The sequence below is a fragment of the Antechinus flavipes genome, chromosome 3, assembly GCF_016432865.1.
Source record: "Antechinus flavipes isolate AdamAnt ecotype Samford, QLD, Australia chromosome 3, AdamAnt_v2, whole genome shotgun sequence".
Lineage (NCBI taxonomy): Eukaryota > Metazoa > Chordata > Mammalia > Dasyuromorphia > Dasyuridae > Antechinus > Antechinus flavipes.
The window spans coordinates 519,845,641-519,872,445 of record NC_067400.1 but is presented as its reverse complement, the minus strand read 5'-3'; the positions used below and the strand labels follow the sequence as shown (position 1 = coordinate 519,872,445).

At 36.2% G+C, this 26,805-nt stretch overlaps 1 protein-coding gene and 1 pseudogene across 1 annotated transcript in view; one reads left to right on the top strand and one right to left on the bottom strand.

The window, feature by feature from the left end:
- SPCS2 (signal peptidase complex subunit 2) overlaps positions 1–26,299 on the top strand; it is a 28,492-nt gene extending 2,193 nt beyond the window's left edge. The window contains exons 2-5 of the mRNA XM_051987112.1: positions 14,766–14,849; positions 17,317–17,477; positions 18,359–18,493; positions 25,223–26,299. Coding sequence (XP_051843072.1) covers positions 14,766–14,849; positions 17,317–17,477; positions 18,359–18,493; positions 25,223–25,409 — 567 coding nt within the window. The 3' untranslated portion in view covers positions 25,410–26,299. The remainder of the gene's footprint in view (positions 1–14,765; positions 14,850–17,316; positions 17,478–18,358; positions 18,494–25,222) is intronic.
- Positions 3,533–12,466, bottom strand: LOC127553442 (adenylate kinase isoenzyme 6-like; annotated as a pseudogene).
- Positions 26,300–26,805: the final 506 nt, after the last annotated feature.

The window sequence follows — 26,805 nt, the reverse complement described above, 5'->3', positions numbered from 1 at the left end:
GGACAACTAGAGCAAAGTCCCAGAAATGAATTTGGGAGTGTTGTATGTGAAGAAGAATAAGAAGGCAGGTGTGGTAGGACCAGAGTGTGTAAGTGGAATAGTGGGCAACATGTTTGAAGAGGTGAATTGGGGCCAGATCGTGAAGAATTTTAAAAACCAAAAAGAAATTCATTTTTGATCCTAGAAATCATAGGAAACTAGTGAAATTTAAATAAAAGAGTATCATGGTCATACTTGTACTTTAGGGAAAATCACTTTAGCGACTGTGTGGAGTGGGGAAGAGCCAGAGTCAAGGACATGAGTTAGGATACAAGGCAGGTGCAGTGTGAGAGGTGATCAGAGCCAGAATTGAGTATTGGCAGTGAAGAGAAAAAAGAGGAAGGTGTGAGAGATGTTGCAGAGGTAGAAATAGCAAGTTTGGAAACTGGTTTGGTGTGAGGTGAGGGATAGAAAGGAGTAGAGGATTCAAGTGTAACTGAGTGACTTGAATTATGTTGGCGCACTCTACAGTAATATCCAGAGGGTCAAAAATGGAGTGAGTGGAGAGAATAATGAGTACTGTTTTGAAAATGTGGATTTTGAAATTTTTACAGGATATCTTGTTGAAAATGTCCAATAAGCAATTGGTAATATAGTAGTGGAGCTCAGGAGAGAAACCAAGGCAGAATAAATAATTTCTGAGTCATCTATGTAGAGATAATAATGCATTAATTTTTCTTTCTTTCCTTCCTCCTTTCTTTTTTTCCTCTCCACCTTTCCTCTCTCCATTTGTCCCCCCTTCCTCTTTCTCTCCCTCCTTTCCTCTCTCTCCCCACCTCTTTTTGTCCCTCTGTCCATATAGGGTATCACACCCTTTTCTACAGGTGTTCTTAAAAGCATTTTTTTTCTTTTTTTGTATCTCTAAACTCTCTCAAGATATCTTGGGTTTATTGGCTTGATTTTTTTCTTTAGGACCAAACCTTAAACTAAAGCAATTTGTTTCTAATTGTCCACCAATAGGTTTTAAACCACATCCCACTTGGTATTTGGTTGGGTTCTGTTTGACTCAGATTGAATGTAAATAGCAGTCATTTCTGCTTTGACTAGAAACCTGAGAGTCTTCCCCTCTCAGATTCAAATTCTTTTATTTATTTATTTGGATTTGGGGGGGGGAGGGTAGGCTAAAGAGGAGATTCTTTGCCTCAAATGCTACCTAGTTTTAATCATTGAATAGATGTGATCTCAGTCATACTCAGACCTGTTGAAGACCTTAGCTTAAAAAAGGCCAGAATCTCCCATTTTATCCATTTCCAATCTTCCTGATCTGTATATCTGGCCACTGGACCCAAATAGCTCTGAAGGACAAAGTGAGGCAGGTGACCTTACCCAGCCCTCCCTCACTTAAATCCAATACAGTGCATGTCATGGCATCACTTCCCTGATGTCATAGTCCGCCTCGAGAACGAGGTACAAACAACAATTGAACTTGTTAAAGCTGATGAGCTCACCAAGGAAGAACTGAAGAGAGTAGAAGATCCAGGATAGAACCTTGGAGTATACCACAGTTAAGAACCTAAGAGGCTGAGAAATGGTCAGACAGGAAGAGAACCAGGAAAGATGTGTCATGAAAATCTCAAAAAGAATATATTCAGAAGTATATAAATAATAGTTTCCTATTGTCAAAAGGAAATTAGAATAGAAAACTTTATATATGTACACATGTGCACATACATACCCAGAAAGCTAGGAGAGTATGCGATTAATAATACTTCATATATACACATACTTAAATACACACGTATTAGTATGTGTTTTCATGGAGATATTTTTAAAAGTTCCAGAATGTTTAAGGGAGAATGTCTTTTAAGGAACAACTCAAAGTGAGTGCCCTGAGTAAAGGTTTTCAAGTGGAATAACCATTTATTGGGTTTGTTCTTGTTGGGATTGGGCTAAGTAACCTCTAAGTTCCTTTTCGTCTCATAATTTGGTGAGTAAAGAGCCTAGGTCTAGATTTTTAGAGTTTTTCTAGTCCATGTCTCTTCTACAGATGAAGAAACTGAAGCTCAAGAAGATTAAGTGGTTTACCTAAAGAATAAATAGAGTTTTAATTGGAGCTTTGGCCTCAGACTCCAAATCCAAAAACTCTTTGCCAGACTCCACAAGAATCACTAGGTTCTGGACTCAGCTCTGTCAACACTAACTAGCTTTTTGGTCTTAGACAACTGACTTGCCATTTTTTTTTTTTCCTTCATTTTTTTCATCCAAAAACTAAAGATGCTGGAGAAATTCCCGAAGCCAATCCAATTCTAACATTCTTTGGTTCTTTGAGTTTCTGGTGATTTAGGAAGGCTTCACAGAGTATGGGGGATTTGTGCTGTATATTGGACAAAGGATAAGACTTAGATGATGGAGGGAGATTCCCAAGAAATCCACATGATGTGTCCAAGGAACATTGCCTTGTCTGTATACCTTAAGGGTAACTGATAGCACTAGAAAGGAACCTTAGGGACAATTGGGTCCTGACCTTTCTTTTTACAAATCAGTAAACTGAGTTGAAGAAAGTTGAAGTCATTAACTCTTGAGGGAACCTCAGAGCTGAGAAAACAAGATAATGCAGTAGATAGACTGCAGGAAGTCTGAAAGGCCTGTCTCAAACATTTTCAGGAAAGGAAGTCACTAAACCTATCTGGGGTTTAATTTCCTCATTCGTAAAATAGGCCTAATGATAGCACCTACTTCCCAGGGTTGTGATGATCAAATGAAACTGTGTAAAATGCTTTGCAAGCCTTAAAATACTATGTAAATATTAGCTGATATAATTTTTAAAGCGTTAGCTATGGTGTAGAGCAGTAGTTCTCAAACTTTTGTTCTCAGTATCTTCATGTTGTTAAAAAATTATCGAGGATCTGTTCAGAGTTTTTGTTCACATGAGTTATATTTATAGCTATTTACTGTATTAGAAATAAAAAATAATTTGGAACTTTAGACCCTCTGAAAGGGTTTCAGAGACCCCAACAATTCTTTGGACTACACTTTGAGGACCACTGGTGTAGAGTGCTAGACTGGGAGTCAGGAAGACCTGGATTCAAATTTTACCAACTATAAGGTGGCACAGCATTATCACATGAATTTTCATGTAATTTTACAACATTGATATTAGTTAAGCAGTAAATTAATATGTCACCAATTTCTCCTTCATTTATTTTTTGTATGTCAGGTATTAAATTTTTTCCCCTGTTTTCTCAGATTTGTTTAATCTTTAGCCTTTAACCAAATTAAATGAAAATGCTGAATGTTTCCTAAATTTAAAAAGTCCTTAATATCTTGTTCTTTGTATTTGGGGGTTTCCAGTTTTCTCATGAAGAAAAAAATTTATTCAGCCATAACTCAACCTCGTAGATTATCAACCTGTTACTTCTACACCAGTCTTGGATAATGAAATTGGTGTATGTTATCTTAATTTTTACTGCATGTGAAGGGAGACGACGACAAGAAGAAAATAATATAACCATTAGGTGGTAAGCCTAGATAGTCTATGCTTTGCCCTCAAGGTTCAAATATTATCTTTCATCCATTCTTTAATTCATTTCCTTATCTGATTTAAATTACTTTCTAGTTTTCTGGTATACTGCTGAGCACCCAGTGTACTATTTCATTTCGGAGGCCATGGCTTCTTCAAAAAGAAGTTGGAAAATTTCACAATGAATATTGTCCTGTAGTTTCTTTACATTATATTTCTTGTTTTCAAATTTTGTATATAATATGGAATTGTCTGTCTGAAGCACCAAAAAAACTATATGAAATCATTGGGGATTAAGTCATAGCCATGATAATCAGCAATAACTTCACCTTTCATTTTATTTTCTAACTCATCAACTATTTCATCCAAAATGGGACATTTATATTCTTCATCAAAGCCATCATGTAATTGTCCTTGTGCTAATTCACCCACTTTAATGCATGACAGTCCTGTTTTTGATGCGAGTTATTTTCCTAATTTTCCACCCCCTGGTGTATTTGTGAACAACTTATTTGACTCACCTCTGCCTTGGCTGCCAATCAGCACACATCATGAAAGGGGAGTCCTCAATAAACAGAATACCTCCAAGTGCTAGGCATTGCTAAGTGCTGGAGATAATAATAGAGACAAAAGACAATCCCTGTCCTCTCCTTTTACTGGGGGAGACAAAAAGCAAACAAATACTTCCAAACAAGATTTATATAAGATATAGGACATAATGAAAAGAAATAAGAGGGGGCAGCTAGGTGACGCAGTGCAAAGAACACCAGCCCTGAAATCAGGAGACATCTGAGTTAAAATCTGGCTTCAGACACTTAACACTAGCTGTATGACCTTGGGCAAGTCACTTAACTCCAGTTTCCTCAGCAAAAAAAAAGAAAAGAGAAAAGGCACTGGAATTAAAAGGGGTAGAACAGCTTCCTGTAGAAGGTGGGATTGTAGTTGGGGCTTTATGGAAGCCTGGGAATATATTGGGCTGAGATGAGGAAGGAGAAAGTTCCAAGAACCAGAAACAGCCGGAGAAAATGTTTGGGGCCTGGAGATAGTGTGTCTTGTTTGTGGAATAGCAAATGAGGACCCTGTCATTGGATTGAAGAGTATGTGGTGGCAAAAGTAAGGTGTAAGAAGACTAGAAAACTGGAAAAGTAGCAAAGATTTTGTTTTTGATCCTGGAGATGATTGGGAGCCATTGCAGTTTATTGGGGTAGGGAAAGACAGATAAGAGCTTTAGGAAAATCACTTTAGTGACTGATTGGAGAGAGTATCGGAGTGGGGAGAGACAAGGTAAGCAGACCCATTAGCAGATTACTGTAATAGGCCAGGCATGAGCTGATGAAGGCTTGGAGCAAATTGCTACCATGTCAGAAAAGAAGCGTATTAAGTAAGATGTGCAAAAGTAAAATCAACAGCCCTTATGACAGATTGGAAATATGGGGAGTGGTTGTGAGATGAGAATGATATTGTGTTGTGAATCTGGAAAACAGAATGGTGCCCCCTTGACAGTAATAGAGAAGTTTGTAGATAGGGGAAAGATTTAGAGAGAAAGATTAATGAGTCTTGTTTTAGATATGGAATTTAAGATGTCTGCTACTAGACATCTGATTTTAGAAGTCTTAGAGCATTTGGAAGATGTGAGATTGGAGGTCCGCAGGAACCTTAGACCTGGAGAGGTAGATTTGAGAAATCATCAACATAGAGATGGTAATTAAATCCCTGGCAGCTGATAAGATCATTAGGTGAAGGTAGTATCAAGGGAAATAAGAAGAGAGCTTAGGACTGATCTCCTCTACTGGTGAATAGATAGATTTCAGAAGTCCCATGAACTTGAATGGAAAACAAATTACATTTTTATTACAGCTAGCTTGTGGTTTTCTGTGTAGTTCCACTTGTTTTATGCATTTAAAAATGTTAAGGAATCCATAGATTTCACAAGATTGTTAATGGAGTCTGGGGCAAAAATAATAATTCCGGGACTAGAGGAACTTGTAAGGCCAGCTCTTGCATCCTATTATTGTTGTAGGGCAGTTTAGTCCTCTTGAAACTTCCTTGTAGTATGGAGATAACTTTTTTGGCTCATTGTATACTGTGCCAGTGCGACATTGACTGTGACTGACAGGTCTTGCCTAGCTTGGAAGGCTTTGAATATTGGTCTGTTAGTGAACTAGTGCAGTATCTGAGGTCCAGCCCAACTATAGAGATTGCCAGGGGATTGGCTGCTGAGTTGGATTTTTCTGATCACAGCAACTCATAAACTAAGGTGTGAAAAGAGGCTTTGATGTCTAAGGAGATAGGATTCTTTGTTATCATAGATACTTAAAGTATTTTTAGTTGATAGGCTATCACAAGGGATGCAAATTTGCAGATGTCACTTTCTGTTCTGAAGAACTGAATTTAAGAAGTCAGTTGGGGCTATTTAAAGATTGTAAGATAAATAGAATGTGGTAGAATAGAGAAGTCCCTTAAAGTGGCTTTCTGTTTATTGTCTCTGAAGGTTGCTGAACTTAGTAGTAAGAAAGGGAAATACAAGTTTTAAGTTAGAATAAGTCAAGGCTTGAAAGGAACCCAAGTAATATAGTTCAGCACACTTTTTTTCAAAGAAGGTGTCATTGTAGCAGATGGGAAGGAATTCTGTAATTCGGAGCAGAGGTTGGATCTCAGCTCTGATTGTTATTGGCTGGGTGATTCTGGGCAAACTTTTTAACTCCAGGAATCTTTTTTCTTCTTTGTCAAAGGATTATTAATAATGGCAAGGTTGTTGGAAGGAACGTGTTTTGTAAATGTGAGTGGTTATTATAGGAGCTTAACTAGTAATTTCATACCATTATGTAGCACTTTAAAGTTAACAAAAACACTTTTTTTTTTATATTAGCCCTGTGAGGAAGGAAATAAAAGTAGTGTCAGGCCTCACTTACAGAGGGGAAAACCAAAGCTCCTCTCAGAAAGGTGAGGTGACTTGCCAAGATGATTCATTGAATAAGTGGAAGAAGTCTGAGCCCAGCGCTCTTTTTGCTTTAACAATATAGTTATTTTTCTTCTCCGGTAGATTGTAAACTTCTCAACAGCAGCCATCAGTCATTTCTTTTCTCTTTAAAAAATAAACAACAACAAAAAACATTGCCTGCAGTGCTGAGCCTTTGCTTTATTTTGTTTTTTGAAGGGACCCTTAATTTCATTAGTGTAAAAGCTTCCTTTGCTAATGCAAAGAGACATTTTTTCTGCCATTTAGAGTCTCACTTAGAGGTGTCCAGTGATGGATCACTCAAGCAGGTTGCATCAGAAGCTTGGAGACCGAATAGGATAGAGGATGGAGCAGAAGAGGGGCTGTATTTGTTGGAAATGTGCCATGCTATATTTTCTTGGTTGGAGATAATTTGAAAAATAGGTAGTTTAGGAAAAACCATTATAGAAAGACCAAGTTTATTTTTTCTATCAAGAAAAGTCTTTGAATGGAATTTGGATGACTTGTAGATGAAATTAACATTTGTGGTTGAGGTTGGACTAGATAACCTCAGAGGTCCAAGATTCCATTGCTCCAGAGGAGCCTTGGATTCTTGGCTTAATTTCATTTCATTCAATTCATTTTGATTCTGCCAGGCAATTGAGTTTGCCTTGACTTGCCTAGGATCACACAGTTAATAAGTATCTGAGGCCAGCTGTGAAATCAGGTCCTCCTGCCCCTCCCTATGTGTTTTTGAGCAAGTTTTTGTTTTTCTGAGTCTGTTTCTTGCTGTCAGAGACACTGAACTGCAGAGACTCAAGAGTTGTAAATGACCTAATTTGTCACCTTGTCTAAACTACTCTTGGTCAAGAAGCTTCTCTTCAACTTCTTATAATTGCTTATGTGACTTCTGAGAGAAGCCTTCTGGAGTGGGGGAACTTTTATCACCTCTTTTAACAACCCATTTCACTTTTGAGCAGCTAATTGTTAAGAATTTTTTTCCTTATGTTGAATTGAACTCTGTCTCTAATTTCTTTCTTTTTTCTTTTTAATTAAAGCTTTTTATTTTTCAAACTGTGTGGACAATTCTTCAACATTAGCTCTTGCAAAACCCTATGTTCTAATTCCCCTCCCCCCTCTAGCCCTCCTCTAGATGGCAAGTAGTCTAATATATGTTAACATGGTAGAAATATGTTAAATCCCATATATGCATATATATTTATACAATTATCATGCCACACAAGAAAAAACCAAGCAAAATAAAATGTAAGCAAACAATAGCAAAGAAAGAAAATGGTGTTGTGAACCACGTTCAGTTCTCACAGTCCTCTCTCTGGGTGTAGACAGTTCTCTTTGTCACTGAACAATTGGAATTAGTTTGAATCATCTGATTGTTGAAGAGAGCCATGTCCATCAGATCATCATATAATCTTGTTATCATGCATAATGATCTGCTGGTTCTGCTCATTTCACTCAGCATCAGTTCATGTAAGTCTCTCCAGGCCTCTCTGAAATCATCCTGTTGGTCGTTTCTTAGAGAACAATAATATTCCATAACATTCATGTACCATAATTTATTCAGCCATTCTCCAATTGATGGGCTTCAGTTTCCAATTTCTAACCACTTCAAAAAAGGCTGCCACAAATATTTTTGCACATGTGGGTTCCTTTTCCTCCTTTAAAATCTCTTTGGAATTATAAGCCCAGTAGAAACACTTCTGCCTCTAATTTCTACCCATTGCTTGCAATTTTCCCTTCTGGGAACAAGAACAAGAAGTATAATTCCTCTTCCAAGTAATTTCAAATACTTGAGGTTAATTATCATTTGTCTCTTAGGCTTTCTCTTCTCCAGGCTAAACATCTGTTCCCTCAATCAGTCTGGGCTGTAGTGTCCTCCCTAAAATATAGCAAAACGGCAACTGAATAGAGTACTCCAAACAAAAAGAGTATTGACTAAAGTGGCTAGGTAGTATCATAGAGCACAGAGTACTGGGCTTGGAATCAAGAAGACTGAGTTCAAATATGGACTCATATATACTAGCTAAATGCCCCTGGACAAGACACAACACTTCTGTCTGTTTGCCTATCCCAGGATTATTGTGAAAGTAAAATGATGTATTAGAGGCTTTGCAGATCTCAAAGTGCTATTTAAATTATTATTAATTATGAATACAATGCCTCTGAGAACAGGTTTTTTGGCTGGCAGGTCACATTTTCTATGTTGTTAGCTTGTGGTCCCTTAATATTCTCAAAGTTTTTTTACACAAATCTTTGTTTAGCTAGCTCCCTCCCCCTCCCCCCTTACAAAATTTAATCTTAGCCTATGTATAGGACTTTATTGATTTGTCTTATATTCATCTAATCTTTCTAAGTTATTGGTATGACTTTCTTACTATGGGTTAGCCATCTCATTTGTACAATTAATAAATGTGCCTGTATATCTTCATCCAACTTTTACTATGAACTATACAAGTATAAGTACAGCCCCATTTGGGCACTTCACTAGATACTCTCTTAAAAGTTGACCTTAATGATTCTTTCTTGGTTAAAACTGGTTTAATTCACCTGTTATCTAATTAATATTTTTCTGTCTTGACTCCAAGGAGAGTATGAAAGACTGCTGGAATCCACATAGTCTGTGTCTGTGGCTTTCCCCTGATCTATCTTACTACTCTGATAACTTTGTCAAAGAAGAAATGAGTTTACTAAATGATCTCTATGGTTTCTTCCAACTCTAATGTTCTAAGTGCCATGAGTTATTTAACTTTGTCTCCCACGCTGTTCTAGCACTTCATTCTTATCCTGCTGTTCATCCTAATGCTGTATTTTCCAGCCATTTATTGTTACTGCATATAATGGCATTTTTAGTATTGAAACAGACCAACTGGAGAAGTGTAATTGCTGAAAGGAATTGGTGTAGTGTGATATAGGCATTATATATTTCAAAACAGACTTCAGCAGTTAAAACACCACATGACTACTATGTGCAAGACATTGTGCTAAGCTTAAGAGATATAGAGACAAGAACAAAGCAGTCCCTGCTTTCAAGTACCTTATGTTCCAAAGGGTGGGGGTGGGAAGAATATATGGGGGAAAAGTTTAATAGGTAGATTAAATATAAGGTGGATTTAGGAAGAGGAGAGCAATGATGGCTAAAGGGATTAGGGAGGAGATGGCACCTGAGCTGAATCTTGAAAAATTCTCAGAAGCAAGTTTAGGACTAACTGCATTCCTGTTTGGAAAAAGGAACAAAGGAGATGAATTATAAGTTTGGAGACACCTTAGCTGGAGTCTAGGGTTCATGCAAGGAAGTAATAGATAAGTCTGGGAAAGGAAGTTGAGGTAGATTGTGGAGGTTTGCAATGCTAGGCTAAAGAGTTTGCATTTTATCTAGAAGCATTAAGGAGCCACTGAAGAGGAGAATGACGTGATTGCATTTATCCTTTAAGATTATTTTGAAAAGGGGGATATTGGAGAGGGGAGAAATAATAACCTAGTTCAGGGATTGACTTGTGTTGTTGGCTTTGAGAGCAGAGATGAGAAGAGGTGCCAGAGATGCGGTAGAATCAGCAAGTCTTGGGTATAGGGGACGAAGGAGAGACTGCTGAGGAATGACTGTGAGGTTGCTAATCTGAGTAACTCAAAGGAGGATAGTGCTCTCACAGAAAGAGGGAAATTTGGAGGAGGGGGCAAGTGGGGGAATTACCAATTCCAATTAGATACTGAGACACAGTTAAAGATGCAGGCAGTTGATAATGCAGGATGGGTATTCAAGGAGGAGACTGAGCCTGGATTTATAGATTCAGGGGTCATCTGCACAGAGATGGCAACTGATGAACCTATCAAAATAAATAGGAGAGAGAGAAGGGGGATCCTTGGACAGAGGCTTGGGATAAACTCATACATAGTATGATAGTGCACAAAGGAAAGTGGGAAGGAATGACCAGATAGGTGGTAAAACCCGATTGCAGTAGAAGTCTTCCTTGTCACAAAAGCCAAGGGAAAAGAGACTAAGGTGGTCAGCAGGGCTGCAGGCTGAAGACAGTTCAATTAAATTGGGGACTAAGAGCACTGGGCTTAGTTAACAGGGAAGATCAGAGATAGTCTTGGAGAGAGCAATTATGGTAAAATGGATTTGGGAGAGCAGGAAGTAGAACCAGTTACTAGAAGGCTCTTTTCTAGGAATTTGACTATGAACCACTCTTGGCCTCATCATTATGGCTGTAAAGGAAAGAGTAGGGGACCTGGGGTCAGGAAATTTAGCTTACTAGACTTGCTCAACCTCTTTGAGCTTCAGTTTTCTCAGTTGTCAAATGAGGATAGCAGTACTTTTACTTTATACCTCTATCTTGTTAGAAGGAGAATAATAGATAAGCTATAAGGTTCTGTAGAAGAAGGCTCTTAATAGTTATAGTCAGACTCTTCTTCACTGTCTTTTCTGGGTCCAAGCAGAATAAAGTGCTTCCCTCTTCTAAATGACAGTGTCTTTAAATACTTGGAGATAATTTCATCTTTACTTCTCTAGGCTAAAAGTTCCAAATTAGAAATTTTAAAAATTAATTTGTCTTCTGACTCCAAATTAGCATCTGTTCAAAGCATTGTTTCCCAAATTCATTGTTACAGAACAATTTGGGACATGAAATATATTGATAGATCCCATAGAGGAAGTATGGAATAACTCTGATGAATGAAGGATAGCAGGAATGTTTGTAACAAAATAGAGGAAATAAAATCTATTTTCATACTGAAAATATGCATGTAATCAACATTTTTATTAATGATTTTCAAGAGGGAATATTTTGCTAGCATAGGCATTTTTCTCATGTAGAACTTACATTTTGGAAGTACCAGCCTATAGAAGATAGGAATAGTGGCTTTGTAAGGTGATCCCTTGCCAGTTCCAATAATCTTGTGATGAAGAGAGCCATTTACACCCAGAGAGAGAACTGTGGGAACTGAAGATGGATCACAACATTTTCATTCTTTCTGATGTTGTTCACTTGCATTTTGTTTTCTTACTCATTTTCTTTTTGATCTTATTTTTCTTGTGCAACAAGAGAATTGTATAAATTAGTTTACACATATTGGACTTAACATATATTTTAACATGTATAAACATTGGATTGTTTGCCATCTACAGAGGGATGTGGGGAGAAGGAGGGGAAAATCTGAAACACAAGGCTATGCAAGGGTCAGTGTAGAAAAATTATCCATGCATGTTTTGAAAATAAAAACTTTAAAAAAAAATAAAAGGGAGGGATGATCCCTAAAGAATTCTTGAGTTTTAATTGGATAGTATGGAAATCAGTGTACATAATTTTAGAAAAGTCTGAGGTGCTTATTGAAGTACTTATATGGAGTCAATTTATTGGCTATGGTCCTAGACAAATTCCCTAACTTCTGTCAGCCTTAATTTCTTTATAATGGGATAATAAAAGTACCTGCTTCGTGGTGTTTTATCAATATCATAAGAATTAATATTAATTTTAAATTAATGTTAAAGTGCTTTTCAAACCTTAAAAATGCCATATAAATGCTAGCTGTTGGTGTTATTGTCCATTTCATCTGCTAGGAGGCAGTTAGATGACTCAGTAGAGTACTGTACCTGTAGTCAGGAGTGCTTGAGTTCAAATCTAATCTGTGACACTGGTTATAAGACCCTGGTCAAGCCACTTAATCTCTGACTTAATCCACTGAAGGAGGAAATGGCAAAGCACTACTGTATCTTTGCCAAGTTTCTATCCCTACATTTAGTCAATGAGAGAAACTGTGAATTTAAAAAAAAATAGAATGTTTAGCCCTAGGAGATCCTGGGTTTCCCTTTGTTGAAAATCTTTTCATTTGACCCTGGATCATAGTTATTAGCCATGTTTGTAGCTGGGATCCTACTTCTTAGGTAAAATATAGGTGAGGGAAACACGGCTTATTTTGATGTTTAACTATATACATATTTGTAATGGCTTCTATAGTTTTATTTCCATCTCTCACAGAATGTAATCTTGACTCCGAACCTCAATTTCTTTATCCATAATGTAAAGATAATAATCTTTGTATTTACCTTCCAAAAGGGTTGGGAAATTTTTTGGTAACCTTAAGACTTAATTGAATTGTGAGGAATTATTATTTGAAGTACTCTTTTTTTGACCAAGATTCATTGGTTTTTTTTTTTTTTTTAATAACTTTTTATTGACAGAACCCATGCCAGGGTAATTTTTTACAGCATTATCCCTTGTACTCACTTCTGTTTGGATTTTTCCCCTCCCTCCCTCCACTTCCCCAGATGGCAAGCAATCCTTTACATGTTGAATAGGTTACAGTATATCCTAGATACAATATATGTGTGCAGAACCAAACAGTTCTCTTGTTGCACAGGGAGAATTGGATTCAGAAGGTATAAATAACCCGGGAAGAAAAACAAAAATGCGAACAGTTTATATTCATTTCCCAGTGTTCTTTCTTTGGGTGTAGCTGCTTTTGTCCATCTTTGATCAATTGAAACTGAATTAGCTCTCTTTATTGAAGAGATCCACTTCCATCAGAATACATCCTCAAACAGTATCATTGTTGAGCTATATAATGATCTCCTGGTTCTGCTCATTTCACTTAGCATCAGTTCATGTAAGTCTCGCCAGTCCTCTCTGTATTCATCCTGCTGGTCATTCCTTACAGAACAATATTGAAGTACTCTTTTATCTAAGTTTCAGATAATCAAGAAGCTAAATACTATACATTCCTTCCTACTACTCTTACTCTTGTCCCCCTGAAAGCCAAACCACTAATTCTAAGATATAGTTAATTTTGTATGAACTGCCTGTTTTATCTGTGCCATGATGTTCTTCATTATTCACCTAACATTTAATAATTATTGACAAATAGTAAGACAAAGGCACAAATAGTTACAGTATGGATAGCATGAAAGTATACAAGAAAATAAGGCAAAAGATGCTGTAAGTATATGAACTGTTATAGTTGAGAGGGACCTTAGTCATCATCTTGCCAGATTTCCTCATTTTGTAAGTAAGGAATCTCAGGTCCCAGAGAAAGGAAGGGGGATGACCTGTCCAGGGACACATTGCTAATAAGGGGCAGAAGCAGGATGTGTACCCAGATTTTTCTTCTGAGAATTCATAGAAAGGAGTGATGTCTTTAAGTCAGGGAGAATTCTTACACGAGAAGATGGTACTGGATGAATGTCTTTAATGGATGAATAAACTATCAGAAGAGGTGAGGAAGAGGGATGAATTTAGGGAATAAAGGCACAAAGCCTGGTGTGTGTTCAGATAATGATGTGTATTCTGATTTGGTCTGATTGTTATCCAAGTGGTTTCCTGTACAGCACACAAAATTATCCAATTGAATCTACAACCTATATGGACCAAATATGTTTAGCAGCTTTTTTTGTGTTGGCAAAGAATTGGAAACTGGCAGGAGCCCATTAACTGGAGAATTCTGAATGAACAAATCGTGGTATATGAATGAAATTGATACTATAAGAAATGATGAAGGGGATGGCTTTAGAAAAAACTGGTAAGGTTTGTATGAACTGACATTGGGTACAGTAAGCAGTAACAGGAGAATTATTTGTACAATTTATACAATAACAATAACTATAAATCCAGAAGACTTAATGATAAAATATGCTATCTGCTTCCTTATAAAAAGTTAATTGATGGATTTAGAGTACAGATTGAAGCATGGTAGTGAGGGGTGGGGGAGAAGTAGAAATCATGGCTAATGTGGGGATTTGTTTCACTTAACTACACATATTTGTAAGTAGTTTTGTTGTTTGCTTTCTCAATGGGAGAGAGAGATGAGAGGCAGAGAATTCTCAACTGAAAATAAAATAATATTGAATTTTTAAAAATAAAATAAAATTGGTCTGTGTTGTATTACAGTACAGTGTTTGTGTGTTGCAGGAAATAGCAAGTAAGCATTAGAAAGCATTAAAAATTTTTATTCCCTTTATCAGAAGGTAGAGCTGATAATGACTTTTTTGTTGGAAAATTGTTTATCTTTCTACTTCATTTTAAATTGCTGTCTTCCCTAGAGTTTAGAGAGCATCAATAGGCAAAGAATAAACATTTTATATATACTTTTTCTTTCAATTTTAAATAATTTTAATTTTCAAAACATGTACAAAGATAGCCTTCAGTATTCACTCCTATAAAACCTCATGTTGTTTTTCTTCCTTCCTCGCCCACCAGACAACAAGCAATCCAAGATATGTTAAATGGGTGCAGCTCTTCTATACACACCTTGGAGAGGTATATTTTAATTTCAGTTGAATACCAAGTCCTTTGATATGAACCTTATCAATTTGTGTTACAGTGGAAGATTGATGATAAACCTGTAAAAATTGACAAGTGGGATGGATCTGCAGTGAAAAATTCTTTGGATGATTCTGCCAAAAAGGTATTTGCTTCTTTGTAACATCATTGTGGCTTCCCTTTCAAAATTAAAAGCCTTTAAAATACCTGTCTGTAGACAACCAGTAATCTATCTTCAATGGGGTGTGTGGGTGTGGGGATGTGGGGGTGTGTGTGTTGATGATTTGTCTTATCATAGTGGAGTTCCCAAATTGGTCTAAAAATGTTACATTCCCATAGTTGTCGTCCTAGTTTAGACCTTTATAACTTTCAACTGGTCTAGCTGCCTCCAGTTTTTTCTTCTCTTCAGTACATCCTTGACATAGGAATGCCAAAATAATCTTTCTAACGCAGTTTGCTTTTAAAATAATTTGGTAACTATTTCAATATAATTGGTTTTCTTTATAAGTATATATTTTATGCATTTAAAAACGGGATTCTGAGGAGTCCATAGGCTTCACCAGCCTGTCAGAAGAGTCTGTGATTAAAAAAAAAAAAGAGAGATTACAAATAAGCCTTTTTAGATAGGTATTCAGTTACTCTCTGGCTATAGTTCTTTCTTTCTAGAATTTACCCTGTTCTTTTTTCATACTTGTTAGATTCCAGCCAGGAATAAATAAGTTGTTCCTAATTTTTATTTTGTTCCATTCTTTCTCTATGTATTCATGCAAACTATCTCCTATAACTAAGAGATACCCCCTTCCATCTATTGAAATTCTTTTCTTTCATGGTTCCAATTGAGGTGTTATCTTTTTCCTTGGGGGTAGGTTCCCCAACTTAAGATAATCTTTTCCCCAAATTTTACAAGAGTGCTTTGCCCCTTTATATTCTACCTTGTATCATACACATTTATGTACATGTCCCAGCTTTCTGTTTTTAAATTCTGATCTATCTAGGGCAAGGATTGTATTGTTCATGTTTTCATTCCCATCATCAAGGCATGTATGGTTGAATCACATTGCTTTAGGTTGGCATCAGAATATGTGAACTTATTCTGAACTTCTTAAGTAATATATTAAACACTTAAATTGCCATAGATAATTTAGAGAAGGGGGTGGCAAACTATGTGTTAGGCTGCTATGTTTTTGTAAGGCTCTTGAGCTAAGAATAGTTCTTACATTTAAAAATACATTAAAACTTCATTTTAAAAATGTGGAAACGATTTTTAGCTCTCAGGTCTTATAAAAGCATGAAGCTTGTACATTTGGCTTCATAGTCTTATAGTTTGCCAACTTTGGTGTGGAGTAATCCTAAGACAATTTAAATTAGGTGACTTTGAGAAGTTCTTGTCTTCATAATTTGATGATTCTGATTACTTTGAAAGATATGTTTTTTTCCCCATAATGTATTTATTTTTATTTCTTTCTTTATTTGTTTGTTTTTTAATTATACCTTTTTATTGACAGAACATATGCATGGGTAATTTTTCAACATTGTCCCTTGCAATCACTTCTGTTCCAACTTTTCCCTTCCTTCCTCCCCTCCCCTAGAAGGCAGGCAATTTCATACATGTTAAACATGTTAAAGTATATCTTAAATACAACATATGTGTACATATTTATACAAAAAATGTTGCAAAATGTATTAAAAATAAATCTTTTTTTTTTTTTTTTTTTTTTTTTTTGCAATTGGGGTTAAGTAACTTGTCTCCAGGGTCACACAGCTAGGAAGTATTAAGTGTTAAGTGTCTGAGACCAGATTTGAACTCGGGTCCTCCTGACTAAAGGGCTGGTGCTGTATCCACTGCATCACCTATCTTGCCCCAATTTATTTATTTTTACAACATTACTTTATGAATCAAAATGGGAGAGAAAAATCAGAGCAAAAGGGAAAACCATGGGAAAAAATTAAAAAACAGAAAAATGAAGTGCGTGTATTGCTTTACATTCAGTCTCCTTAGTTCTTTTTCTGGATACAAATGGCATTTTCTGTCCAAAGTCCATTGGGATTATTTTGGATCACTGAACCACTGAGAAGAACCACGTCTTTCATATTTGATTATTGCACACTGTATTTCTGGTTCTGCTTATTTTGCTTAGCATCAATTCATGTAAATCTTTCCAGGCTTTTCTAAAATCAGCTTGTTTGTTTTTTATAGAATAATAGTAATCCATTATCTTCATACACTACAATTTATTCAGCCATTCCCCAGTTGATGGTCCTCTACTCATTTTCTAATTCTTTGCTACCATAAAAAGAGCTGCTACAAACATTTTTGCACATGTGGATCCTTTTTCCTTCTTTAAGATTTCCTTGGCATACAGTCTCAGTAATCTGCGGAGTCAAAGGGTATGCACAGTTTCATATTATTTTATATTTTTGGGCATAATTCCAAATTGCTTTCCAGAATGGTTAAGATATGTTATTTCAACATTGTACATCCTTTTCCCCTAACATTTTGTTGATTATGTTAAAAAGCATTTTACATTACACACAAGAAAAGAAGAAATATTTCTGTTAATCAGATCCTCAGGTTTTTTTTTTTTTTTTTTATGTGTTTGTTTCTTCTTCAGGTGCTTCTAGAAAAGTACAAGTACGTGGAGAATTTTGGTTTGATTGATGGCCGCCTCATCATCTGTACGATCTCCTGTTTCTTTGCCGTTGTGGCTTTGGTCTGGGACTATCTGCACCCCTTTCCAGCATCCAAGCCAGTCCTTGCCTTATGTGTCATTTCATATCCTTCTAATCTTTGCCTTTTTTCCCCCTTCCCAAACATATTATTGATCCATATACCTGAATGGAGAGGTCTGAATAACAGTTAAGCTGGACAGGACAGAAAGCTATAGGCAGCTTACTTTTGGATTGTTGAAGTCTAGGTTCCAGTCCTGATTCTGTCACTAAGCAGTGAGATCTTGGACAAACCACTTGACCTCTTGTTGGCTTATTTGTAAAATGGACACAATAGTTCTATTTACTTCATAGGATTGTTGTGAAGAACATCTTTAAGATTTATGAAATGCTTGGAAATTTGTACTGGTTTCATGCTTGACTAATGCAGGGAATCTTAGGAAGGAGCCATAAATTCTTCTTTGACAGATCAGCATTGTAGGATCAGATTCCAAATTGGAAGGGACCATGAGATCCTCAAATCCAACCCCTTCTATTGTGCCGGAAGGAATGTCACCTAGTTATTAATTGGAAATGCTGAAATGCTGCCTCATATCTTTGGTCTTTTTCACTGATATAGGTCCCTTAGTCAGTCCTTCTATGGCCTAGCTTCTAATCCATTCATAATCCTGGTCCCTCTCTTGCAGATACCTTTCTCTGTTGCTCAGATATCAACTTTTTTTTTTTTTAAGAGGCCAGTGAAACAACAGAACAAGAAGACAAGAATTGTTAAATCGCTGCTGTAGAATTGTAAAATGATGTTAGAACAGACCTTAGAGATTATAGAGTCCCATGCTATCTGACAGATTCAGAAATAAACCCAAATAGGTTGGTTGACTAGTTTTCAGTAACAGCCATCTCTGAAGACAAAGTTTCAGGAGGCTCTTTAGTTTCCATGTCTTTGTTTTGCCTTGTCATAACTTTCTGTTTCCTTAACATATCCTGAACCTATTTCATCATGATGGGGATTCTGACCATTTATACTTCATATAAGGAGAAAAGCATTTTCCTTGTAGCTCACAGAAAAGACCCATCAGGAATGGATCCTGATGATGTTTGGCAGCTGTCTTCCAGTCTTAAACGGTATGCTTCTTTCATAATTTTTTATATATTAAAGAAATGGGTTTTCCTTCAAGTGTTTTTACTGCCAGCCGTTCTCTCTCTCTCTGTCTCCCTCCCCCCTTCTCTCTGTGTCTCTTCATTCCCTCCTTCTCCCTCCTCTTCTCTCCTCCATCTTTTCCTCTCTCCCTCTAGCCTTCTTTTCTTTCAGACTCAGATTTATGTAGTCCTTTACAGTTTACAAAAAAAAAAGTTTTCTCACAAGAACCCTATGAGTTAGGTATTATCCCCATTTTGTAGGTGAAAAACTGAGACTCATTCTCTCCATTGGCAACAGAGTGATGCAGTGACAAGAATGTGAAGTCTGGAGTTAGGAAGATGTGAATTCAAATCTAACCTTAGATATTTAGCTATATGACTCTGTGCAACTCACTTAACCTATTTTTTCTGTTTTGTCATCTATAAAATGGAGATCATAGCACCAACATTTCTGGATTGTTATGAAGATAATTGAGATAATATTTTTAAAATACTTAGCACAATGCCATAGCATTTAATAAGTGCTTTTTTTTTTTTTTTTTTGAGAGGTTAAGTTTCACATAGGAAGCATCTGAGAAGAGATTTGAACCTTACTGACTTGCACCTATTCCGCTATATCACACACTTTCCAGTACTTTGCTACTACAAGGAGTGCTGCCGTAAATGTTTTGGTATATGCTGGAATTTCATACTTTAATCTTAGGATTGATGCTCATGACATGCAGATATTTTAGGTCAGAGGGTAGTAGACATTTTAGCTACTTCTCTTACATAATTCCAAATTTCTTCCCAGAATGGTTAGAGAAATTCATAATTTTATTGATATGATATTATATCTTTCCACCATTCCTCTAATATTGATTTTTCTCAATTTTTTGATCATCAGGGTTAATTTGAATAAGAGGTGAAACCCCAGAATTGTTTTAACTCTTGATATTAGTGATTTAGAGCATATTTTCTTTCCTGTAGTATTTATAGTATAATATAGCATTATAGTATATTACTATGTGAGAGAAATTATATGTAGAATATTATTGTACTAGTTCTATATTTTTATGTAATGTATGTATGATATAATACATTGTAGCATAGTAATATAGTAATTATTTTTGTTTTTAAAATTTCTGTTTTTAATTTGTTTTTAAAGTGTTCATATCTTTTGAGTTCCATGCTATTCTTAAGTGTAATTTTCATTACATACTGTTTTCCTCTTCTATATCATTCCTTCACAAGTAGGCTATAAGTTCTTTGAGAAAAAAATCTCCCTCCCCCATATTTTTAAGCTCCCCAGTACTTAGCATAGAATTCTGTGCATAGCTCAATATTTGTTGACTCAATACCAGCAACAGGAATTCATTGAGCATCTTCTACAGGTAGGGCTCTGTGCCAAGTACTGAGGACATAGAAGAATAAAATACAGGCTGGATGTTGATGAGCTAGTTTGGGAATCAAGACATATCGAGAGAAAGGTAGCATATAATACTAGATAGCTTTCCCCAAGTACCAGACAGGAAGATCGTAGGATCCAGAACCAGAAAGAATTTTAGAAATCATCCTGTCTAATTCCTTAAATTTGTAGATGAGAAAACCAAGGCCCAGGTACAGAAATGGGATGAATGAACAAGAAAGCATTTATTAAAGATAGTGTGCCAGGCATTGTGCTAAGTACTGGGAATAAAAATGTTAAAGACATGGAGTTACTTCCCTTAAGAATCATACACACAGAGGAATGATGGCCAGGGAAGTTTTTTGGTGTGAGAATTCATAAAGATAGTATGGGGAACTACAGGACAGTCCTTCAAAAATGCCTTTTCTAGAAGCATTGCCGATGGTATTTTTACAGGACCTGCCATTTTTCAGGCACTGATAAGTGCTTTACAAATATCCCACTTGATTCTCACAACAATCCTGAAAAGGAGGTGGTGTTGTTAACCTCATCTACAATTCAGAAAATTGAGGCCCAAAGTTTAAGTGACTTATTCAGAGACAGGTAGTTAAACTATTTCACAAAAATAGTGAAGCCCAATTTAAATTCTGGTCTTCTTACTCTAGGTCTAGCACTTCATCCACTGTGTGCTACCTAGTTGCCAACTCTCTGTTGACTTAATTATAATTTCCATTGTTGGAGAGGTGTGAGGAAGGTGGAGGAGGAAATGTTTGTCCTTTGAAGAGGACCAGGAACATCATGGGGTAATGGTCTAATAACTCCTGTGTGAATTGGATTTAAACAAAATGGAACTGTCACCTTCACTCTTTTCCTGAGTCATCAAAGTCCAGTGGCAGAGCAAAAGTCAAGACAGCTGGTGGTGGCCCGGGATGCAGTGGGTGCCCTTGGATTCTTCTGTGTCTGACCAAGCTCTAAGCATTCTACCGGGCCTGATTCAGCTGCCTCCATGGACATTGGGACAGATTGTTGTCATTCACTCATTCCACTGGGGAAAGTCTTCACATGCTTAGGGTAGACATCCCCCTAACTCACTGATGAGTGCTGTTGTTTACCCTCATCCTGGTTTAGCTTGTCTGCTTGGATTTTTTTTTACCAAGATGTGGCTGCTGTGTTTGCTTAGCTCTTTGGAGCCACAGGTAAGAGCTGGGTGAAAGTGGACATCAAAGATGGGTAAGCAGCCCGAAAAGGGCTCAGCAAGCTTTCATATCAGAAGTATTTGTCCTCCTTGAACACCACATACATGGCAGGAGGAATGTAGTATAGTAATGTGTTTATGGTCACATTGGGTATTAGGTAGAAAGACCTAGGATTTGAACCCAGGTTTCACCTCTGACTCCAGTGTTCTTCAAATTATACCATATTGCTTATTTTATTAAATATAGGATTTGGGTGATATGAGGACCATTCCAGATCTATGAAAATAGCACCTAAAAAGTAATTTTAGAACTGAGTCTGAATGGTGTGTAGGACTGCATTCTGTATTGCAGGAGCAGTATAAGATGGTGTGCAGAAATTCAGTTCAGTAATTCATCTCACTTTAAGAGCCATCCTATGCAGGTGGCCTTTCTCAGTATTCCCAGCTGCTAGTGCATCTTCTTCTAAGGCTTAGAGACCTCTATTCCCTATGTCTCCTGTGTGTTCTATGGAATCATAGAAAATGGTGTTACAATTACTAGAAGAAACTTTAGAGACTATCTAATTTAATCCTCCTCATTTTATTAATGAAGCTCTTAAAGGTGAAATAACTTGCTCATATACATTGTGGAATATATTGTCCTAATCCCCAGCTTCCATTTCCTTCCTCCTCCCTCTTAAGACTGTAGTCTTCCTGAGGGCAGAGACTATTTTTCCTTTTTCTTTGTAGCCTTAGGGGCTGACAGTCTTAGTAAATGTTTATTGATGCTTTGCCTCTCAGTTGCCAAATTTATTAATTCTTCCTTCATCTTTAAACATCATTTCCTTTTTAGTCCCATTGTCTTTGCAAGGTTCTGGTCACCTCTTGTCTTTTAATCAAGGTCTACCTCCACCTAGTCTCTTCCTACTCCCATCTGTCCTGAATACCACCACCAGATTCATTTTCTAATCACATAACTTGGTCTCAGAAAGCCAATTCATTGGCTTCTCTATGCCTAAAGAATAAAGTCAAAACTTCTCAGACTTAGTTTCTTATACATACATATATTTTCATTAAACATTTTCCAATTACATGTAAAATAATTTTAAAAATTCCCTCTTCCTACCTTGACAAGACAGGCAACTTGATATCGATTATATATATGAAATCAAGCCAGAACTTTTCCATGTTGGTCATATTGCAAAAGAAAATACACACACAAAAGGAGAAAAATAAAGTAAAAAAAAAGTATGCTTCACTATACTTAGTTTACCATTTCTATCTCTGGAGTTAGACTTTTTCATCATGCATCTTTTGGAATTGTCTTGGATCATCAGCTCGTCAGAGTAGTTAATTGAGTAGCATAGTTGATCATTACTATTACAGTGTACAGTGTTCTTCTGTTTTGCTCACTTTGCTTTCTATCAGTTCATGCAAGTCTTCACAGGTTTTTCTGAAAGCATCCAGCTCACCTTATAGCACAGTAAGTATTATTCCAACACAATTATATACTACAGTTTGTTTAGTTCTTCCTTAATGGGAATACCCTCAATTTCTAATTCTTTGTCAGTACAAACGGAGTTGTAGTAAATATTTTTGTACAAATTGGTCCTTTATCTTTTTTTTTTTTAATTTCTTTGTGATATTGTAGTAGTAGTAGTTAAAGTAGTGTTATTGCTGGGTTCAGAATGTTCTCCAGAATGATTGAACGAGTTCACAACACTACCCACAATACATTGGTGTCCTAGTTTAGCATTTGTCATTTTTCTTTTATCTCATGTTAGCCAATCTGGTAGGTGTGAGGTAATACCTCAGCGTTGTTTTAATTTACATTTCTCTTATCAGTGGTGATTTAGAGCCCAACTTCTTAAACTGTAGAGTCTCATAAGTGAATATGGGGATGGGGGTGTCACAAAATTGTGGTTTATTATTAGTAAATATTTAATTTCTATGCCTTTTATATGAGGATCATATAAAAATTTATCAGGTAAAAAGGGGTCATGAGTCAAAAAAGTTTAAAGAAGCTTTGATTTAGAGCATTTTTTGCATACTGTTGAGAGCTTTGATTCTTCTAAAAACTGCCTGTTCATACCTCTGATTATTTACCAACTGGAGAATGACTCCTGTTTTGATAAATTTTCTCAATTTTAAATATATTTGAAAAATAAAGATATCATCAAGAGATGTTTCTTGTAACATTTCCCCCTCCACACTTTGCTGTTTTTCTTCTAATTTTGGCTTCAGTACTTTTGCTTGTGAAAAAATTATTTTGAAATTGTATGTAATCAAAATTATCCTTTTTATTTCCCATGATCCTTTCTACTATTTAGTTATAAACTCTTCCATTGTCTAAAAATTTGACAGGTGTATTTTTCCATGCTCTTTTAATATACTTGTGATATTACCTTTTATGTCTAAATTGTTTATCCATAACAACCTAATCTTACTGTATGGTGTGAGATGAATGGTCTCTGCCTATTTTCTGCCAACGTGCTTTCTACTTTTTCCAGCAAATTCTGCCAGCTAGCAGGTTCTTGTCCCCAAAAGCTTGTATTTTTGAGCTTATAAAACACTTGATCGCTATGATCACTTATTATTGTCTTTTGTATGCTTAACTTTGTTACTTACCCAGTATCAGATTGTTTTTATGACTACTGTTGTGTAGTACAGTTGGAAATCAAGTTGCTAGGCTTCCTCCCTTCACTTTTTAAAAATTGATTTCCTTGATATTCTTGATCTTTTGTTTGTCCAGGTGATTTTGTTATTTTTTTTTAAATATAAATTCTTTGGTACTTTGATTGGTATGGCATTGAATAAGTAAATTAATTTAGGTAAAATTTTCTTTTTTATGATGTTGGCTTGGCCTACCTCTGAGTAATATTTTCCCAATAGTTTATATCTCTTATTTGTGTGAAAAGTGTCTTGTAATTATGTTCTCTAAATTTCCTTTGTAGGCAAATTCCCAAGTAATTTTATATTGTCTGGAGTTGTTTTAAATAGAATTTATTTTTCTATTCTTTACTTCTGGGTTTTGTTGGTAGCATATAGAAATGTTTATGATTTATAAGTTTTATATCCTACAGCTTTGTTCAGATTGATTTTTCAACTAGTTGTTTAGTTGAGTTTCTAGAAGTCCTTAAGTACATACCATCATATGATTTTCAAAGAGTGATAATTTTGTTTCCTCCTTGCTATTTTTATTAATTTCTCACAACTCCACCTTGCTGTGTCTTATTGTTAGAATTAGCATTTCTAGTACAATGTTGAATAGTGATGGTGATAATAGACATCCTTGCTTTATTTCTTATCTTATTGGGAAGGGTTTGAGTTTATACCTGTTTATACAGATAATATGCTCTTGGTTCCAGCTGAGTTTCAACACCTTCCACAATCTGTGGTTTCTACTTACTTTTCTCTCCTGTTTTCCCCACTATCTATTCATTTTATGCGAGTAACTTTTTGTTGAAAGTATTGTGATAGGTTAGTAGTGAAAGCCTCTATGCTGGTGAAATCACAGATTTTTTAAGATTTATTGTATCCATCTAACTGCTGTAAAATTCTTGATGATAGTGATTCGAGTTAAAAAGAACATAAAGACTAAAGAGAAGTCTTCTTTTCTGGAGGAGTCAGGAGAGAGAGTTGGTGAACAATGAAGGAAGGAAGGAAAGAAAAAATATAAAATTATTTGCCAAATCAGAACAATTTTGTTTTATGTTCATGTTAATTTAATATATATTCTTTAAAAAAAACTTTTAACATTCATAGTCATATACTTTTCTCTTTGTAGTTTATTGACATTTCCATGTTTGTTAATATTTACATTAACTTTTTAAAAATCGCAAAAAAAAAAAAATCATCTGGAAGCAAGGTCCTAACTAAAAATTATTCCTTACCTAATTTACATGTGACCATACAAAGTCCTTTTAATTGTGCTGCCCCTTCATTAAATTCAGTAATTTAAATAAATATTTCTCATATAGTAGGGATGCTCCACAATAACTACCTCTGTTGATAAATAAGTGCTTTGTAAACTGTTAAAAACCTATAGAAATGTTAGTTGTGGTTCATTTTGATATGCAGAACAGTAGATGTCATTCACTATTAATGAATATTTACCAACTGTGAATTCTGTATGTTGTGTCCTGGTACGCAGATTTGATGACAAGTACACCTTGAAGCTGACCTTCATTAGTGGGAAAACCAAGCAACAGAGGGAAGCAGAGTTCACTAAGTCCATCGCTAAATTTTTCGACAATAGTGGGATGCTGGTCATGGAGGCCTATGAGCCGGAGATCTCCAAACTCCACGACAGTCTTGCCACAGAGAAGAAAACAAAATAACCCTTCCAGGAGCAGCCTTTTTTCTGCTGGGATCATGCTGACCACACATATACACAAAACAAACAACAAAAACAAAACTGAAACAAACACCCCACAAGCCAGAAACTAAAACAGATAGAGTAAAATAAAAAATGTTTAAAATGTCTCATGTTTTGTCATGAAATCCTAGTCCCTTCTGGATCAATAGGATTTTTAAAGTGGAACCAGGCACTAGGAAGCTAGTGTCGAGCAGGCGAGTGAGTTCATAGCCAAACCCATTCCGTATGGCTGCCTTGCTCTAAACTATCATTAAGGTCACTCTCTGACCTTTGAGATTGATTGGATTGAAAGACTCTTGACTTATCAAAGACTTGGTTGGAAGGAATTTTTGCTTGAAGCTCAATAGACTTCCTCTTTTGTCTCTGGCAGTACTTATACTACCCAGAGACTTCTGCTACATCTGCCCCTTTTAAATTTTTTAACCTATTCTCCATGATGCTGACTGTTGTATCTGTCCATTATTATTATTATTTTATTATTTTTTATCCTAGGCCCTGCCTCCTTCAGAGATTTAGGACAACAGCTTCCAGACCTACTTTTTAATTTTGTATTTATTTGACTGAATTGGGGTGTGTGGGGGGATGACTTTAAAAAGTAATAATACACAATACCCACCATTTTAATTTGTTTAAAACAGACCAGGGGAAAGAGAGATCCTTCTTCTGGATATCAGGTTTTATGCTTTTGACCAGTCAAATCAGTCAATGGCATTTTTAGTTCTCTATGTCCTCCATGACTTCCCCCCACCTCTGCTGCCCACTCTCCCATTTCTTAATTTCTGTTCTGTGTTCCTTATTAACTGCCATTTTCTAAATGAATTTTTTTCAATAAAAGGAAAGAAGAGATGCAAACGTGGTGTTGTGTCTTAATGGCAGAGAAAGATCAGCCTGTACTGGTGTGGAGCTTTTCTTGAATTGTCCACTAACAGGTCTGAGTTGAGGCTCCTAAGATTTAGACCAGGCAGACTTGGCCTTGGTTAGAGAGAAGAGGACAAGTGTTAGGCCTTCAGCAGCAGCATCTGGATACAGCTGCTGGTTTGACCACTTTGCTGGATGAGGACCTATATCAATCTGAGCTTGAGTTTTCTCATCTGGAAAAGGAGTTTGATTAGAATATTTCATATGCAGCGTTAGAGCTGGAGTTTCTTCTTTAAAATGAGCTACTTGGGCTAGAAAATTTGAGGAACAGCTTTTGACAAGCCATTCATGTAACGACATCAGTTATGCCACTAGGTACGATACAGATGTGCATACTACAGTCCCTGCTCTTGAGGACTCCCAAACTAGTCAAAGGTAATCTGTAAACATAAGAGTACTGATGTGAATATGATGATCTGTAGAAGAGATGACATCATATG